The 19809-nt window shown below is 34.5% G+C and overlaps 1 protein-coding gene across 1 annotated transcript in view; it reads left to right on the plus strand.

Annotated features, from left to right (window-relative positions):
• LOC145663722 (otoferlin-like) overlaps nt 1–19809 on the plus strand; it is a 189817-nt gene that overhangs the window by 126182 nt on the left and 43826 nt on the right. The window contains exons 11-13 of the mRNA XM_081729805.1: nt 5976–6173; nt 8681–8797; nt 17920–18072. Coding sequence (XP_081585931.1) covers nt 5976–6173; nt 8681–8797; nt 17920–18072 — 468 coding nt within the window. The remainder of the gene's footprint in view (nt 1–5975; nt 6174–8680; nt 8798–17919; nt 18073–19809) is intronic.

Genomic DNA, 19809 nt, shown 5'->3' on the forward strand with positions numbered 1-19809 from the left:
AGTAAAAGAATCAGCTTTGTTGTGAACAGTATTTGAACCTGTTTGGTAGCTGTATTACTCATAAGGCCATCATGTTACCCCTACACTATCATGCCACCTTAAACTTCAAGCTAAATATTATTTACTTTAGCCCTGATCTTTGGAACGAACCAAAGTGCACAACCAAATTAATTTATTCGACGGCCTAGAGAGAAATTAGCTCCCACTAATAAAGGAAAAGCATACAATCCAGGAACAATTACAGAAATGAAACATATTTTGTAGTAATTTCGCCGTTCAAGTTCAAAAGTACGTGAATAATAATAATAATAATAATAACAATAATAAAGGTTCACATTCACAGTATAATTGTCAATTATTATTAATAATATTAGCATCAGTTACCCGCTTCGTTGGGTTAAATTGAGAAAAAATAGTAATATGTTCCGTTACTCAGTCAATTTTTAGTACTACTAAAGCTCTCTTAGATATCGGTCATTTTCGATAAGTTTTATATTTGCCCTCCCCGCCCTATGTTGTGAGGCACGGCATCTGCAGTGTAATTGTTTATCTCAGCGAGCAGGAAAACCTTGAATTAGACACTGATATTGGTTATTTCGATCATTTTTATATATTTCCTCCTCCTCCAAGTTGCGGGGCTGAATTTGGATTTAAACAGATGTGTCACTGTTATTCTCAGCAACTCCAAAAGTTATAGATTCGCCATTAATACCGGTCATTGTCGTTCTTTTTTAAATATCGCGCCCCTCCCCCTCGCTTAAGTTACACCGTCAAAGTGATATGACAGAAACCATCTCAGGTTCGAACTTCATCTAGGTTGAAAATTTGATCGAGATTGTTTCGGTGGTTCACGAGTCATTAAGTTTTATTTATTGTTATATATGTCCCTCTCCCATTCCCCTCCCCAATTTCTCCCGTGAAAGTGAAATGATAAAACTTGGCTATGAATGACTATTGGAAAATGACTATTTTTTTCTCAATTTAACCCAACGAAGCGGGTAACTGATGCTAATATTAATAATAATAATTGACAACTATACTGTGAATGTGAACATTTATTATTATTATTATTATTATTATTATTATTATTATTATTATTATTATTATTATTATTATTATTATTCACGTACTTTTGAACTTGAACGGCGAAATTGCTACAAAATATGTTTCATTTCTGTAATTGTTCCTGGATTGTATGCTTTTCCTTTATTAGTGGGAGCTAATTTCTCTCTAGGCCGTCGAATAAATTAATTTGGTTGTGCACTTTGGTTCGTTCCAAAGATCAGGTCTAAAGTAAATAATATTTAGCTTGAAGTTTAAGGTGGCATGATAGTGTAGGGGTAACATGATGGCCTTATGAGTAATACAGCTATCAAACAGGTTCAAATCCTGTTCACACCAAAGTTGATTCTTTTACAAAGTAATTGTGAAGAATCGACTTATCATACTGGACAAGCAATACGTAAGAGAGTGGAAGCAAACACCTGTATCATGATACAGATGATTTACGAATGCTGGTTGGGAAAAGGTAAAGGAATTACCAAGACATTACAAAGACATCATTGATCTGCAGTATACACTTTTCGTGTTATCGTTCTCATAAAGAAACACTACACCATTTGTTAAACAAAGTTAGGCTAAAGCAATCGATGGGCCGGTGGCAATAGCCGAGTGGTCTCGGTCGTTCGGCTTCGGATCGTGAGGCGCAATCCACTAAGGGTTCGAATCCCCCTGAAGAGCAAGGTCGGAATTTTAACTGTCCTGGATCTTTCTGTGTTCGTGTCCCTGTCGTGTTTGGATTACGCAGAAATTGCGCGAACTGCCCATTGCGAACAGTATTCCGGTTGGGACGAACTTCTAAAACAAAAAATGGTGTAGTGATAACGCGCTAGACTTCCAAATAGAAAATCTTGCTTCCATTCCCTATCAGGTGCTATTATTTTATCGCATAAAATAATGACTGCAAACAGAGATTTATCTGATGATAGAGAACTTACAACGCATCATTTGCGATAATTCTAGTAAATAGTGTGTGTGTTCTACATCATACACTGCAATGGTATGTTTCATATTTATATTCGTCTCCCCTCTCTCTCTCTTTCTTGAAGTTTCCCTATCCTGTCTTTGCATCTTTCAGTTCCCTCCCCCGCTCTCTCTCTCACACACACACACTCCATGTTCCAAAGTTAAAACGGACCAAGAGCCCGAAATACCTGGTCTGGAGAATCTAATTAACTGGGAACTTCGGCGTCGTGGTTTTCGTACTCTGGGGATAACATCTCCAGTCCTGGTCATCTCTGATAGAAATTCTGTTTAAACGCACGGAAATAAGTAAAATCTCTTTTTTATCTTCTGGGTTACCGAAACTCACTCGGATTACCGGTTTACTACGGATTTGAATCCTCGACCCGTGGTGGTCTATAACCTAACAAACATTATCCGACTGACACGATGATTCGTTTGAGCTCTAGCGTGTTCATTCTATCTGTGCAAAATACGTTATATCCGCAAGAGATGAAATCAATGGTACCGGTAGATGTTCGGAACAGACAAATCTTCGGAAAAGACTAGAAAATAGTAACCTCTTTGGTTATTTGAAAACAATTTTTTTTATACTAGTTCGACACAAAATTTGTTTTCATTCTATAATTCAATGTATTTTATTCCTGTTGAAATTTGAAACATGCTATATCTATAAGGAACATAATGTTAGTTTTTTTTCCCTTACGAACATTTGTAACTTTTCATTACGATACAGTTTGGACTTTTAATATAGGGTATTTCTGATAGAAATGTAGCAGTAAAATAGCACTCATTGAACTTTCTCTTTCTTTTTCTTTCTGTTTCGGTTTTTCTTTTTTTTTTTTTTTTTTTTGTTCAGTTTGCATTAGTAGTCTGAAATGGACGATATGACCAACGCTATCTACTGAGTTTATTAGAATGTATTTTGGATCAGTACGTCCAATGAACACTACCGAATTTTCAATCGAATCATCAGATTTTTGTAGTATGCCTTTAAATAATAAATCCGTTAACTGAAAAAAATCCAATAAATGTTCGTGCACTTTTCCTTCTTTCATAAATCTTACAACCACTGACAAATTTTCCACACCAAAGGAGTCTTGTGTTTCAAGCAAAGAAACTTTCATTCTTTTTCGCCATATGCTGTTTTTATCCAGTATCATATTTGGCAACATATCTATTATTTCGTTCTGAACTTCAGCTGTCGTATATAGAGTTTTCTGAGGAGTATGTGTAAGTATGGAATTCGGTTCTGAATTTTTCATTGTATACTTGAACAATACTGTAAAAATCCAGTAGAATTATATCTATAAGAATTTAATCATTGCAGAACTTTGAGTCCACATCCTTGATGCTCATGATGTGGTAGCTCATTTACTGCGAGAAGCTGCACTACATCAACTACAAACTCAATATAATACCTGTTTTTAGCTATCTGTTACGCATTCTAGAATTATATTAACATCTTTCCCTCTACACTCTCTTAATTTAATTACTTCCCAAATTCGCACTCACTCTCTCCCCATGTGCTCACGCGTCTTAGGTTTTGTCTATTTGTGTTCGGACGCCCCCCGTTAGTTCATCCTTTGCCCTATTTGAACCTCAAAATGACGAAAACTAGCACCGATCGATGAACAACATTTCAAAACTAAGAACTTAACATAAAACATGTCAAGCAATTTGAGTTGATTTTTCACTTGAAGGGTACGACTAAATTTTGGGTAACTATGGTTCTAGTGTGACACTATGACATTGACTAATGTGTAGTAAATCTTCTTCCATGAAATATACATCAATAAATCACGAAATCACATAATCAGAAATCACACCATCAAGAAATAACCATATCTTTATTGATAATAAGCTGTATTCGTAAACTAATTTCAATTTATCCAGGTTTATACAATTCTACAGAACTTCTCTATTCGTGCAATCACCAATGTATTTCTTGATGTTTGGAAACTCCTTCTCATGTCGCATTTCAAAAGCCTGGCTGCTGAAATGCAGATGGAAATGCGATTTTTCTAACTATGACATTTCATGCTATGACTGTTTTAGGAAGATGGATAAAAGTTAACCTGAAGTCATGTGCATTAGCAAAAGCAGTTTCTTAACTCCACTAGAATCGTTCCCATTTTAGAATGTAAAAATAAACTACTATGTTTTACACAATCCTGGTACTAGTTGGCAAGTGATAATAAATTGCTTTCAAAGTCCCTTCTTATTTTGTAAGCATCACAAATTCAAAATAGTAACTCACATCAACGTGTAACTCATAAACTTCGAATTTTGAGATGTACAGATTTTATGTCAAACCTCAAAATATGCTTCTTTTAAGTCCTAACATTCTTGTAGCCGTTACAAATATCATAATTTCATGTTGTTGATTTACTTTTGGAACGTTCTTAAAAGCTACATGAATTTTCCTATTTCCGATTATGCATATTAGGGTTTCTTCCATCATCTTTTCTTTTAACAATTTCCACAATAATAAATCACAGGATATCAAATCCGGAGACTTTATGGGTTAAGAAATGAATATTTGCTAATCCTCTCTCACCAAATTGTTCATCCAGGTAATGTCTTACCTGAAAGCTAGTGTGATAAGTGTTCATTCTCCTTCAAACTAAATATGATAAGTTATGTTTCGTCAGTTTAGTTGGTTTGATTGTTATTTAACATCCATTTGAGCAGCAAGGCTATGTGAGACGTGGATCTACAGATTAATATGGGATCGGAACCACACGAACTCCTATCAGGAATTGAACGTGGGCATCCTGCACCGCTTCGTCAGTTTAGTTCTGTAAGTTTGTAACATTTGTGAGTACATATTTCTAGTGATGACATTCACTTAAAAAAATAAAGTTATTAAACGTGCCTTTGTAATGACGCATCATACGATATATTAATATTCGTTCACGAGCTTCAAACTAATGTGGAGCTTTCTTTTGAAACATTCTTTACGTATCATTCTGGAACTTTCTGTACATTATAACATAGGGTTTAATTTGAAGCAACATCAACTTGTAACCAACTATATATTTGTTAGTGAGATGTTGACGTGACAAAGTTTCAATTACATAATTTTAAATTATAAATTGGATATTATAATTTAAGTTTGGATGCTGCTAACCTTTTAAGATGATGCTCACCACTATTTCACGGGGTTGGCCGATGGAATTTCACCGAGGCATATTTCCGATTGTATTCATCGTGAGCTACCAGTATTTTCGCAGTACTACTTTCATACCCGTGTATTGAAAGTCCATCCTTAGAAAAATCTACTGAAATCATCACTGTTCATGATGTTTTCGGAATCACCACAAAATATTTTATATGCTGAAAGACAAAAAAGAATGATATAAAATTGCTTCATGACAGCTCTGAAATAGACACATCTACTCAATACAAACACTAAATAATAAATGGAAAGATGTCTACTTCGAGAGAACCGGTACATTTTAGACATCAATTTTTTAGTTCAATTGTCAACTAAGAAAGAAATTCATAGAAATTACAAAATGAAAAATGTATTGTTTAGGGCGAATAGGAGGAAAGAAAGTTTACATAGTACTATATCTTACAAGTAATAGTATAGAGTGATAGACGAGTAATAGTGTTTTTTTTTTTTTTTGGTCAAAAGTGTCGTGTCATATGAAACAGAAATATTTTTGAAACATGTATCAAGATGGAATTCTGTTTTCCAATAATAAAAATATATTTTTATTCACAATGTGTGTGAGACTTTGGTCCACATGCCTTATCTGCTTTACCATTTATGTCACAAATTAACTTTCTTAGTCTAGAAATAAATAGTTTGTTTAAGGTATTTTTGTTTTTGAAGGGAAATAATAAAATGCTGTATATCTATACATTGGTAGACATTGTATAAGATATGAATTGAAAAGTCACTATTGTTTTCGTACCCCTAACGGCTTCTTTCATATTCGTAGGGTACTGATCTCCACGAATTGCAATGCATATTTGACCGAGAAGAGGATGTACCGTTCGACAAGATGAAAGGAGCTTTAGAGAGGTTTTCTCAAGATTGTTTGAGATACTCATCTGATCTTCGGCCAATAGTCGTAAGCGAACCATTACATAAAACATCTCTTGATATCAAATGGAAGAAACTTCGTGAGAAAATAATAGTAAGTGGTTTGCTGTTGTGTTGTATCTTGTATTTCACAGTTGTAGTTTAACACAATACTTCTGCGTTATGGAGTGCCAATTCGTGTGCCTTCCATTTATGTGGTCTCGGGTTCGATTTCAGATGCTGGTGAAAACAATGATTTACATTAGTCTCTGTCTCACATAGTCTGGTTGGTGGCCAATCGATCAATCAACTTCAACACTCCCTTTTCACTACTTTCAGACAGATAACTGTTTTACTGATATACAACATAAGAATATATATTGGTTGCCATCATATTGGATTATAATACGTATAAAGCTTCATAACCATTTGTTTCTTATGTAACTTGGAAGTGGAATTTTAATCTATTTTCTTATCACAATTATATACTATCATTTGCTTTCAAACTGTGATCAAAACATTTTTATTACTAATATTATTATTTTTAGCGGTAATTACAGTAGGACTAGCCCACCCCGCTGGTCTATTCACTAGTGCGTGTGCTTGTGGTGCACTGGTTTTGGGTTCGATTTCCGATTAATTTATAAGTTATTTACTTTCATCAAGCATCCGACTCCTTTAGCCTAGAGGACATAAATGTGGGGTGTTAAACTAAAAAAAATGTAGTTGTGCTAGTGATATTGTTCTTATTTCGATCTAATATTTATAAATGAGCATTACTTGTAAGTAGATACCTATGTAGTGGAAACAAAGTAGTGAATAATAGTGCTTCAACGTACAATTACCATAGTTCTAACATATCTTTCTAGAAAAGTTTCCAGTCAGGATAGGTAATAAGTTCGCCATTTCTTAAAAGTACCGTAAAACGTTTGGAACTGATTACTTATGTCAAAATATTTAAAATTATATAGATTCTATTTTTTGTAAATATTATGTCCTAATTTGAGTTCAAATTTGAAAACGCACAAATTGTTCACAATTGAATTGAGTGGTGATGTATGATCTTTTTAAATCGGTTCAGAACTAAGTTTTAGCCACCCATATTCTTGCATTTATACAACACTTAATTTGTTTTCAGTTTTTTAATAGATGTTGAAATTCTTTGTAGAAAGCTTCTGTATTTGTTTAAATTATTTCTTCTTTTCTTTTATTATTATTATTATTATTATTATTATTATTATTATTATTATTATTATTATTATTATTATTATTATTATTATTATTATTATTATCTTTTTTCCATCGCACGATGTGGTTTAGTTTAAAAAAAACATTGAAAATGTTTTCTTGCTCTTCATTGTACTAGCTTAAATCCAAATCTTTATACTTAATTCAATATAATTTATAATTAGTCAGCGATGTATTAACAGAAAGACTTATATATTATTATAATTTTGTGTCGTGACCACAAATTTTTTAGCCTTTTCATTTTTCTAAAAAATGATTTGTATCTGCATCCCTTATTTTTCAGTAATGTTTGGCTGGTCCAGTTTTGTTTGTCTTTCATTATTTTATATGGTTGGCAACACTTTTTATAAATGATGTTCATGTAATTCACTGGAAGAAGTTTGATGTATGAAGATCCAACATTACACGACTGAAATAAATAAAGTTCTACAGTAATATTAGCGCATATGTACTGAACAAAGGAAGTCCAAATAGTATACAGTATATATGCACAAGGCTCCCATATATATCTTGGTTTAACTGGGACAATCCGGATCTACATAATCTATTCTCTCCCCTCCCCCAAATATATATTGATCGAAACTTCAAATGACCTGGTTTTTCTCCAAAGCAAACGTTAATATCATTTGTGTGATTTTTTTTTTTTTTAAATACCGCTTTTATTATTCACCGACAGTCAACTAACAGAAATAGTCTACTCTCTGTTACTCGCCATTATTTTATTAATTACGATAATTCAGGAAAGCAAATGCTTAACTATGACTATAGTGGAAATTTTCAAGTATGTCCTGGTTTTTTAGTTTGAAAATCTGGAAGATCTAGACATACTGTATGTCAATCGATAGATCTTACCGAGCAAAACTAAATAACATACTCGAGAATGAATTCTCACGCATGGTTTCCGAGAAAATGGACAAAAACGTATTTACAGTGCTAAAAATCTTTCTTGGCAAAATAAACAAACAAACAAAGGCTGAAAAACTGCCAACTATTAGGATAAAGCAGATACTAAAATATATCTTTATGAAGCCTTTTATTGTGACTCCGGAAAATGACAATATCCGCTTTGGTTAGTGAGATATAATAATACAAAACTATTATTAACTTTTAATTTTTATTTTGAATGACTTGCAGTTAATGATTTTCAAGTTTACATATTTTTTGTAAATAATGCAATTGAATGCATATTTTATAGTAAGAGTGGGCTCGTCGATTTAAAATAAAATCCTACAAACTGTATTCATTTATAGTCGAAATTTCGCTTCTTTCTCCATTCTCCACTTTATACATTTTCTTCATTTCTAATTTTATTTTAGTGCTTTCTATTCGGATTAATTTTTATAAACAATTGTCCCGTTTTTATTTTCTATTTAGGGAGATCTCGGTAGAAAGGCTAAGGAATTAGCCGAAGGGCTTAATGAGCAAAATACAACTAATGCTTTAAACGAAGCTAAGAAACTCTTAAAATCGGCCAAGTGTTTAATTGATGACGTAAGTATTTATATATATGCATTTAATTTTCTTTTTTTTACTATAAGATTATCGCCAACATTGAATACACAGGATAGAGATGCTCTTACTAGTATCACGAAAGTACCACATCTCTTACCACCTTTAAACATTATTTTTCACTAGTACACTTGTGCATTTTCTTCTGAATAACTCCATGGGGGCGCAGTGGCTCAGTGGTAGAGCGTTCATCTCCGGTACTTGGGGTCCCTGGTTCGATCCCAGCTCGCACCATGTGGGCTTTGTGGTGGAGAAACACCGTGCCCGTGGGTTTTCTCGGGGTTCCTCCGTTTCCTCCCACTTTCTTCATTCCACCATTTCACTCATCTCTCATAATCACCGTCTCCTTTAGCCTAACCGGCATAACCAAGGGTCGTAAAACTCAAAGATTTCATTTCATTTCATTTCTGAATAACTCCGGTGGCTGCTGACAGTGGAAACAATGTTAAAGTGAACTAGAAAAAAAAAACTTTTTCTATCATTAATAGAACAGACAAAAGAGCATTAGAAAGTACGCATGGATTCCTCACTGTTGGAATAGAGTGTTGCCACAGTTGCGAAGGATTAATAATTGAGGGGTGTAGATGCAAAAGTGGCAATCTCCACTCGGCCGAATTTTTCAGGACAAGCGATTAATTGATATCTCGTAAACCCCATAAGATTTTAACGTACAGATTTTTTGGCATAGTAGATCGTAGCAATATTAGAGGGTTGAACATAAATTTTCCCCAGGGAAAGTCCCTCATTTTTTGTAATTACTGTTTCAAAATTGAAGATTGCAAGTTTTGAAAATGAACGTGGACTAGTGAACTAGTACAGACTTGTTGACACATTACAAACTAGTGAGGAACTTTGGAACGATTCCAGGCAAGAGACACGGTCGCCAAGGCAACGTCTGACGCCAGCGGACCTCTGATTGGTTGAAGTGGAGATTGTCACTTTTGAACCGCACTGGGTAGTGGAGATTGCAAGTTTAGCAAAATTGTGATATTCGCCTTCAGTGTTTACTAGGAGGATGTAGGTTGTGATCCAAACAGACTTCACCGCTCGGTCGGGGACACTTAAAACAATACAGTCCCACCTCTAACTCAATTTCTCAAAAAAATTGGACATTGCCACTTTTGCATCTACACCCCTCAATTTGCCGTTATCCTTGGGGGGTCAAAGTAGATTGACAGGCTCTTTCCTTAAAAAATGTCTCTCTTAGATGTTGATCCTCGAAGAAAATAGTTGGATTTGTTAGTGTGCAGATTTTACCTTTTTTCTCAATCTCTGTATTATTACATAATAGGTAGACTGGAAAAGAGACAGTTCTTTCGGTTAGGTTGGGCCGTATAAATAAAAATGAGCAAGCGCTTAAAACTCACAAATTCGGAGGAAATGTTCAGTTTCGTATAAATAAAAATAATTCTACTGAAGCTACTCGTGAGCAAATGTTCTTTGTCTTTGGCTGGTGAGCAACTGCTTTAGATTTGGTATAAACAAAACCGAACAAATGCCCATTTTTTGGTTCAATTACTTAACTCCTTCAGTGTGGGTGGCGAGTTAACTCGTGTCTTCAAAACGCACCTGCTGTGCGGATGGCGTATATATACGCTTTCATTTTGCTTTGGCTATTTTGTATTGCGTATGTCGAATATACTTGCCCATAGTATGAGTGATGTTATCCCGACAATATTTAGCGAGTTTGCGCTCAGCTGGTTTCAATTGTTGCTTAATTAAAAGAAGAAGAAGAAAAAGAAAGAAATTAAAATAGAGTTTGGGCTTCGTCAAATACAGTTTTCATTCTTTGTTTTGTTTGAGAGCAGAGAGCACAGTAATGGCTTCAAAACGATATTTCAACGATGCTGACATCGAGGAAGAGTTATTAATTAGTGATTCTGATGTAAGTGATTTTGAAACAGATTTAGAATCAACATCCAAAGTTCTCCAAAATATATATATATATATATATATATATATATATATATATATATATATATATATATATATATATATATATATATATATATACTTTTTACAGTGGTTCGCATCTGAAAATTACGCACTGAAGGGGTTAAGATTTTTTGAGGTTCCTCGGTACCTTGTTCAGTTTACTCAACAAAAGTTGTTAAAAGCGAAATGGTCGAGTTTATGGTGATTCCCGAAACAAGATGTAAAGAGTATAAATTGCGAAGGGACTCTGATGTTCTTAACTATAAAGAATTGTACAGATTTAAGAAGGGAAATGTCAAATGACTTGCGGGGTAATCCAAATGAAATCGACCAATTTCGAGTCAAAGGTTGCTGAAAAAAATATTTATTTTTTAACCTAAGTACCACATTCAGGGAGTTGAAAACGGGTATTCATTTATTTTGTAGCCGCGCAGGTTTTGTCGTAGCAACCATTTTGTATGGGCGACTGAGCGTATTTTGAACTTTTTAGTGCATTCCGTTAAACGCTGTAACTTTTTAGGTTTTAAAAATAATGAGTTCAAACCAAAACCATATGAAAGTTGATGGAATAGACAACATTCTGTGTTCTGTGCACATTAAAACGTACTTTAGAACGCCCAGAAAAGAAACTCTGTACATTGAGGTTGAAAACCTAGAAATGGCCATTTTGTAATGTACATTTTGAAACGAAATAAATAAGACACACCTTCAATTCTTTGTCAACATAGAGACTAGATAGTAAACAACGTTCCAAACGCGTTTCAGGTGTGGGAACAATATACTTGATTTTTTTGGAAATGTTTAAACATTGCGAATTTTCGAAGATCGTGTATTTTCACCAACAAATATCTCTGGAAGGACACAAGCTAAAAATTCCAAATTTGCACGAAATAAAGAGTAGTGGTGCAGTAACGAGTAAAATTGCATCACTCAGACTTGAAGAGTTTCTAACAAGTAAGGGACCATATGGTTGTCGCGCAAATCAGATACAGACATACGCCATCTGATTGAGCATGAAAAGATATGGAGAGCACAGAAATTTAAGGTGCTAAGGGCCATAGGGAGCGGAGCGAGGAAAGAGGAAACATTGAATGTCGGCATAATTGTAGAAAGCCATGAATGACGGGAAAAGTTAATTTCGTGCAAACAGGGAAAGAAAGTCAACCAAAAGGAAGAAACTAAATATAACAAGGGCATCAAGGACGAAGAAAGATCATAATCTGGGTTGCCATCCGGACCGCAGTGTTGCCAGCATTGCATAACATTGATATGGAAGGTATAGCACAGTATAGCAATTCACGCACAAGGAAAAATATTAGTAACACAAAAAACAATTGAAAAGACTCTCTACATATGCGTAAAAATGTTTAACAATAGTCGTGGGTGAATAATGTACATGTGGAAGGACAAATATAGACATAAAAGTGAAGGGGGTACACATGATAACACAGAAACGAAAGTGTTTGGGAGCATCGTTCAGGTACCGCAACGACGCATTCCTATATGATTATGCCGGTGGTTGGGATGTACGGTACATTGCTTCCACACATGTATGTTCTTGTTTCGGAACCCAGTAGTAACTTTCCAGCGCGCATGGTCGCTGAATTCCCCAATGTGAAAGCATATGCAAGCAGATCAGCGAATATGACCAAACGGGATTTGCAAATCTTCCTGGAAGAAGTTTTGTGGTCCGATCTTCAGGGTAAGGATCGTGTTTTGCTTTTGGTTGACTCCTGGACTCCAAACAAGGATGACACTCTTTACAACATGACAGTTCCTGACAGTCTTCAGTTCTACAAAAAGCTGATTCCTTTGAAATGTACAGGCCTTATACAACCTGCTGATGTGTTCTTCTTTCGTCCATTCAAAAACATGGTGAAGTTCATCACAGATACGTTAGTGTTCTCCAGTATTAATGTGTGGCAACGTGAGAACTTTCTCCGCCTTCAGTCATTTGTTCATTACCAGTTTTCTTCTAGGCGATTCCAAAAGATGATACGCTTTGCGTTTTTCAAATGTGGCTACTCCAATGAATATCCTGGACAGTTTGAAACACCTTTCGCATATTGCTTTGAAAAAGGACTCACAGAAAAACGCTGCAGAGACGCGTGTGACCAGCTTGCTTTCATCCGCTCTGTTCGCTGCGAGAAATGTTTGTGTGTTGACCACGCATTCATTCGTGATCTTCACGTCAACTGCAATTAAACTACAAATGGTATGTACTGTTCTCTATTTTCCTCCATTTGTATTCGCGCGGGTGTAATATTCACTCACGACTACGTTAAACCTTTTTACGCGCGTGTACAGAATCTTTTCCATTGTCTTTTGTGTTACTAATATTTTTCCTTGTGCATGAATTGCTATACTGTGCTATATCTTCAATCTCCTATATCTTATGCAGCACTGGTACACTGCGGTCCGGATGGCAACCCTGATTATGATCTTCGTCCTTGATGACCTTGTTATGTTTAGTTTCTTTCTTTTGGTTGACTTTTTTTTTTCCTGTTTGCACGAAATTAACTTTTCCCGTCATTCCTGACTTGCTCCAATTTTGCCGACATTCAATGTTTCTTCTTTCCTCGCTCCGCTCTCTATGGCCCTTAGCACCTTAAATTTCTGTGTTCTCCATATCTTTTCATGCTCAATCAGATGGCGTATGTCTTCGTCTGATTTGCGCGACAACCATATGGTCCCTTACTTGTAAGTTATAAGTTGTTGCAATGATGTGAAATTCGTGATTTGAAGAGCTGAACTGATGTATAGATTTTGTATTTATATAGTATCTCATGCATTTAATTTATCTGTGTTTCATTAGAAGAAGTGCAGTCAAACAGCAAGAAATTCGAGATTTGCTACTTGTAAAAGAATTGTAAAAGAATACCAGATCCTATCATAAATTTGTATATACATCTAACGGAAGCATAAATCACATGTTATGAATATTCACAATCAAATGAATTTACTGATTGCAGTACTTCAGTACTTCCAGAATATAATATGTTTTCATTTGCACCTAATGATACCATAGCCTGTATTTATGACGAGAAATGGTGGATTGGGGTAATTCAAGACATCAGGAAAATAACGATCTTTTTGATCACTTTTTCCGTTCCCATTGCCCAAGAACCTCTTTTAAACGATCTATGAATGACAAAGTGTGGGTGCCAATCATTAAGACTCTCCGGAAACTAACACCCATAGAGTTCATAACTCGTACAGGTCGTACTTTAAATATCAGTGCCAAGCTCTGTACACAAATTAGTGAACTATTTACTGATGTCTTAACAGCAGCGGAATAGGCAGAAAAGAAATAACAGAGGCGTTTCGCTTTTTGTACAAGATATGATTCATAAATTATGCACATTTTACCCATTTAACATTACTGTCGTGTTATTTTGTCTTTTGCTACAAAGTTTATATCCACGTTTCATGGCGCTTCATGACATTAAGTCCCAGTGAAGAAAAACCTTATAAGTCAGAAACTACTCAAGTCTCAGTGATGCAATTTTGCCCATCTGTTACTACATAGCTATCGTCTGTTTTGTGGAAATTTGAGATTTTTAACTTGTGTTCTTCCAGAGATATTTGATGGTGAAAATACACGATCTTCGAAAATTCGCAATGTTTAAACAGTTCCAGAAAATCAAGTATATGGTTCTGTAATCTGAAACTTGTTTGAGACGTTGCTTGCTATCTAGTCTCTATGTTGACAAAGAATTGAAGGTGAGTCTTATTTATGTCGTTTCAAAATGTATATGCATTCCAAATTGGCCATTAGGGGGGCGCGGTGGCTCAGTGGTAGAGCGTTCACCTCTGGTGCTTGGGGTCCCGGGTTCGATCCCAGCCCCCGCCAAGTGAACTTTGTGGTGGACAAACACCGTGCTCGTGGGTTTTCTCGGGGTTCTCCCGTTTCCTCCCACTTTCTTCATTCCACTATTTCACTCATCTCTCATTATCACCGTCTCCTTTAGCCTAACCGGCATAACCGTGGGACGTAAAACTCAAAGATTTCATTTCATTTCATTTCAAATTGGCCATTTCTAGGTTTCCAACCTCAATGTTCAGAGTTTCTTTTCTGGACGTTTTAAAGTACGTTTCAATGTGCACAGAACACAGAATGTTGCCCATTTCATTAACTTTCATATGGTTTTAGTTTGAACTCATTATCTTTAAAACCTAAAATGTTACAACGTTTGACAGAATACACTAGGAAGTTCAAAATATGCTCAGGCGCCCATACAAAATAGCCGCTACGACAAAACCTATGCGGCTAAAAATAAATGAATACCCGTTTTCAACTCCCTGAATGTGGTACAAACTTAGGTAAAAAAATAATAAAAAACTAATTTTGTCAGCAACCATCATTGGTCGATTTCATTTAGATTGTACCTTGCGCAATACTTCCTTACCGAATCAACTGAAACACGAGGTAGTGCTCTAACGAATTATAAAAAGATTAATTTTTTTGAGATATTTAGGAGATCCTGATCTTCAAGTGGGTGTTGCAGAAGATCAGTACCGTGCCATGAGGGGGGCGAGCGGGGTGACGGCCCCGGGCGCCGAAGTAAGTGGGCGTGAAATTCGGGAGGCAAAAAGAAAAGAAAGAAAGAAATGGAGAATTAAGTACGGGGGTGCCGCCGTATACTCTCACCCCGGACGCTGATTTTCCACGGCACAGCACTGCAGAAGATACAGTTTCCTACAACAACTGCTGCTCTTCAGAAAGCTAAGAATGAATGGTCCCAACGATATCCATTCCCGGATGCTATTGGTGCAGTAGATTGCACACATGTAGTAATAAAGAAGCCGAAAATCCATGCAGATGAATATGTAAATCAAAACTGGATTGCAAGTAATGTGCAAGACACCTATGTTGCAAGAGAAAGATTTGCTAGCGTAGATGCCATTTGGCCTGGCTCTATGCACGACTCTCGCATATGGAAGACCTCGGATATTTGTAGAGCAATGACAAATAATACTGCTAACGCACTATTATTAGGTGTTTCTGGATATGGGATTGCATCTTGGCTAATGATCCCCTACCACAATACTACTACTCCAGAACAGACAGCGTTCAACGAATGCATTGGAAAGGAGTGAATAATAATAGAACGTTGTTTTGGTCAGCTCAAACAGCGATTTCCTATTCTGGAAAGTAAGATCATTATAAACGAGGACATAGCACTTTAAACCTTGTATACATTGCTAAATATTTTGGAATTTGTTTCTCAAAAATGGCTTTATTTGTAAATATTTACGAATGTTTGAAATTAAAGTCTTCTTCCCTCTATTGTAGAAAGCAGACAAGACAGTAAGTTCATTGAGCACTTGTATGAGCATTTGCTGAACGAGTAGAGGAAAGTTTTATTTATACCAAAACAAAGAGCAGGTGCTCGATACTCAGCTTGTTCATGGGAAAATGCAAATGACCATGCTTGGCTTCTAAATAAATAGTTACGCAACCATACGCAAGGATGTAAATAAAATTTAGGAAAAAGAAAAGATGGAATTGTAGAATGTGGAAACTGAAACTACTTTTATAAATGAATCATGCAATATATTTCAAAATGATTTCTGATGTGCCTGAAAGAAAATAAGTATTTAACCTTAAATTTTGATTAACATTTTGATATATGTTTCGTATATCACGTTTATTATTATTATTATTATTATTATTATTATTATTATTATTATTATTATTATTATTATTATTATTATTACTATTATTATTTATCGCGCCGTATAGGATACTGAATTTGCACTTATATTTTACTAAGTGATAAGTGATTTTACTTGTCACTACTTAAAGCAACAAAGCATTATTGCTGATATTTCCAATTTGCAGTCAATTCAATTCTCGTTCGTTTAGCGATCACCTGTGACAGATAGATAAGATTTGTGAGCTATGTTAAAATAGTCCAGTTTCCAATCAAACAGTGACTGATTCCTTGAGCGAGACCTTCGGGAAGCAGGAATCACTGCTGAACTGGTTGTTAGGTTCAATTATTTTTAAATGTTAATTGAAATAAATTAACGAAGCTAGAAAGAATGGGAGATCACAAAACTTTATGTAGCTCTTTTAAGCAGGATTTTAATAATTCAACAAAAGTAATAGAACACCGACTTAAATGGTACCAGATCAAAAACTTCTAAATGGTAAATGAAAATTATGAAATTACTCTCACATTCTGTTACAAATACACACAAAACCTTTCCTTTGAATATATACTAATGCATTTGTGATAATGTACACGCTTTGTAACTTCCACGCAAAACTTGGATTTTCTTAGCGAACACCCGGGTTTGATTCCCGGCGGGAGCTCATGTGGTTCGGATTCCACGTTAATCAGTAGGTCCACGTCTCATATAGCCAAGCTGCTGAACGGGACGTTAAACTAAAAATCAAATCAAATCAAATCAAATCAAATCTTAGCGAACAGCTTCTATAGACATAAGAAGTCAGATGACGATTCTATTTGCGCAGTTGTCAATCCTCCATTTGTTATCACTCGCTGTATCTCTCCTTTTCTGCCTTCTGGCTTTCGTGCCACGTCTTCTACCGCGCGATCTCTTCTTACCTTATCTTATTGTACACTTATTTTAAGATTTATTTAATTAACTTTATTATATATATATTGAATTTCAATGATTTTGAATTTATTGACACTTTTTTGTTTAAGCATCCATACGCTTTACTTGTATCTTCATCTAAATATTTTTTTTTTTTTTTGTTGGCAACATTAAACTTAGTTGACATCCCAAGTTATTTAATCTTTTTGTCATCTTGTTGACATCTATTAATTAAGATATTTAATCTTTTCGTTGGTCTTCCGTGATTTGTCAAACCCAATCACCAATCAATGCCTTCTTTCAGAGGAGCAAGGTGGATCATGTCTATTGTCCGTTTGATAAGGAAGAATATTTTCTCTTTAGTTAAGACTTTTAAGTGAATTTCAATTTTATGATTCTCAATCTTACCGAAACTCATGGAAATCAGAAAATGCAATTCTGAAGTTATTTGAATAGAAAATTAAATATTTAAACAGGATCTATAAAATCTACAAGGTTAAAGTACTGTAAGTGGAGTATTTCTTTCACTCTTAGCTTTGTTTTCTGTTATAAACGTCAGTATTATAATATTTTGAATTTCCGTTATTCATCTTTTTCAGCCCCAACCATCTATACCAGATATATTTATCTGGATGATTTCTGGAACGAAGAAGGTAGCTTATAGACGACTTCCAGTTAGACACATTCTTTATTCCTCCTCGGATGAAGAAATGGGGAGATACTGTGGAAAAATTCATGTTCTGGATCTAAAGGTATTATTTTTACTTCGAACATGTTAAGTCCTTTCTTTCGGTGCACACAGCGGTGACTCGCCGAAATATATTTGAAATATCAAATATATTTGTGTGACAGAAAAATATAATCCATAATTTGTTAAGTTTAGTAGTTGTTTCTGGTAAAATTGTTAAATGACATTAATATGTAGATTCTTTAGTTTATAAAGAGTTGTTTGATACGAAGTTTGTAGTTATTTTGATCACATGCCGAGTATCGTATAAATTAAATATTTTCGAAAGTGGTTGAGGATTTGTGATAACAGGTTTTCCTTACAGTATAATAAATGAATATTCATAATAATTCTTAAGTCATTTCGGTAGAGATTTTTGATGATATGTATCTTTTCTAATCACATGCAAAATATCATATATTTTATAGTTTGCAAAGTATTTCATTAGTGATTTGTGATAATCACATCAATATAAATTTTGCATCAGTATGGTTTCTGTAGATTTTTAAACTTTCAGTAGTGATTTCAGGAAATTAGTTTTCGCGATCACATCAAAATTAATATTTAAAAAATGTTAAGAATCTTTGGTTCTAGTTTATGAGTCGTTTTCCTTATCTCAAGTGAAAGTAATTACAGGAATACTTTATCCAACGCTGTTAATTGCTTCCGCGTTTTAAACCATGTGGTTTGAAGTTTGTTTACAATGGGTTTAAACTGAAATTTTTCAACAACAAAAATTTAAAAAGAAAAACAATAATAAAAAATTGGTTATTTTTAAAAGTTTGCATTGGTAAACATAATGCTAAGTGTTAAATACGTGTCTTAAAGCTACGTTAGAACAAAACCAATGTTGTTCAAAACCACCTTATGTATTGTATTCCGAAAGTTCTAAACTTACTCTTTTCTTTACTGGGTCTAATTTTTATTATATTATTAACTATATTGTTTGATATTCATACTTTAGAGAAAAAATTGTATTCCATAATTAACAGAGATTTTGAGTGTTAGTTTGATAACGAATTCCTCTGTATACAAAATGGATTGTTTCAAGATATCAATAAGTGACGATATGGTGTGATTTTCAGTATACCGTAGAATAATCAAATACGTAAGATAAACAATTATACATGGGTTCCAACGTTCTGATTTCCAGTACCAAATAACAAAATACTTGGGAATCAAAATGAAACTTCGTGATCTTGTGAGCTATTTATCATAATTTTACTTCAAATTTGTTCAGGAAAAATATTAAACCTGTATTTACTAGCCCTATACTGAACTCTATAGTTTCTGGATTAAACTTGCTAAAATGTCTTCTCTCTTATCTCTAGTGGCGGGAAAAAAGTTTAACAATATCTATTAATAATATGCCCAAATTTAATATCTCTAACTCATTTTATGAAATTAAAATTGCTGTTACAGAAGAGCTTTTACCGAATGATACTACAATCTAAGTAGAAAAAATGTATATACTAGAACACGAAGTCATTTAAGCTTCTTAGTTAACATTTCAGCTATGTTAAAGTAGAAATGCATGCATGGAATAATATTTGAAGAAGAAATCAAACTTAGGCTTTTAACATCAATACTTCGATGAGATGTTCTATTTTTTTTCTAATTGGAAATTGCTAAAAAAAATAAATAGATAAACAAGGTTCCAGAAATACGTATAGTTTGAAATATGATTTCATAATCTTGACAATATCACACAATAATAATCTCCGTTCTTAAGTAGGCACGTTTTATAGATACGACAAGAAAG

Source organism: Thermobia domestica, chromosome 11 (genome assembly GCF_964235325.1).
Source record: "Thermobia domestica chromosome 11, izTheDome1.hap1.1, whole genome shotgun sequence".
NCBI classification, from domain to species: Eukaryota; Metazoa; Arthropoda; class Insecta; order Zygentoma; family Lepismatidae; genus Thermobia; species Thermobia domestica.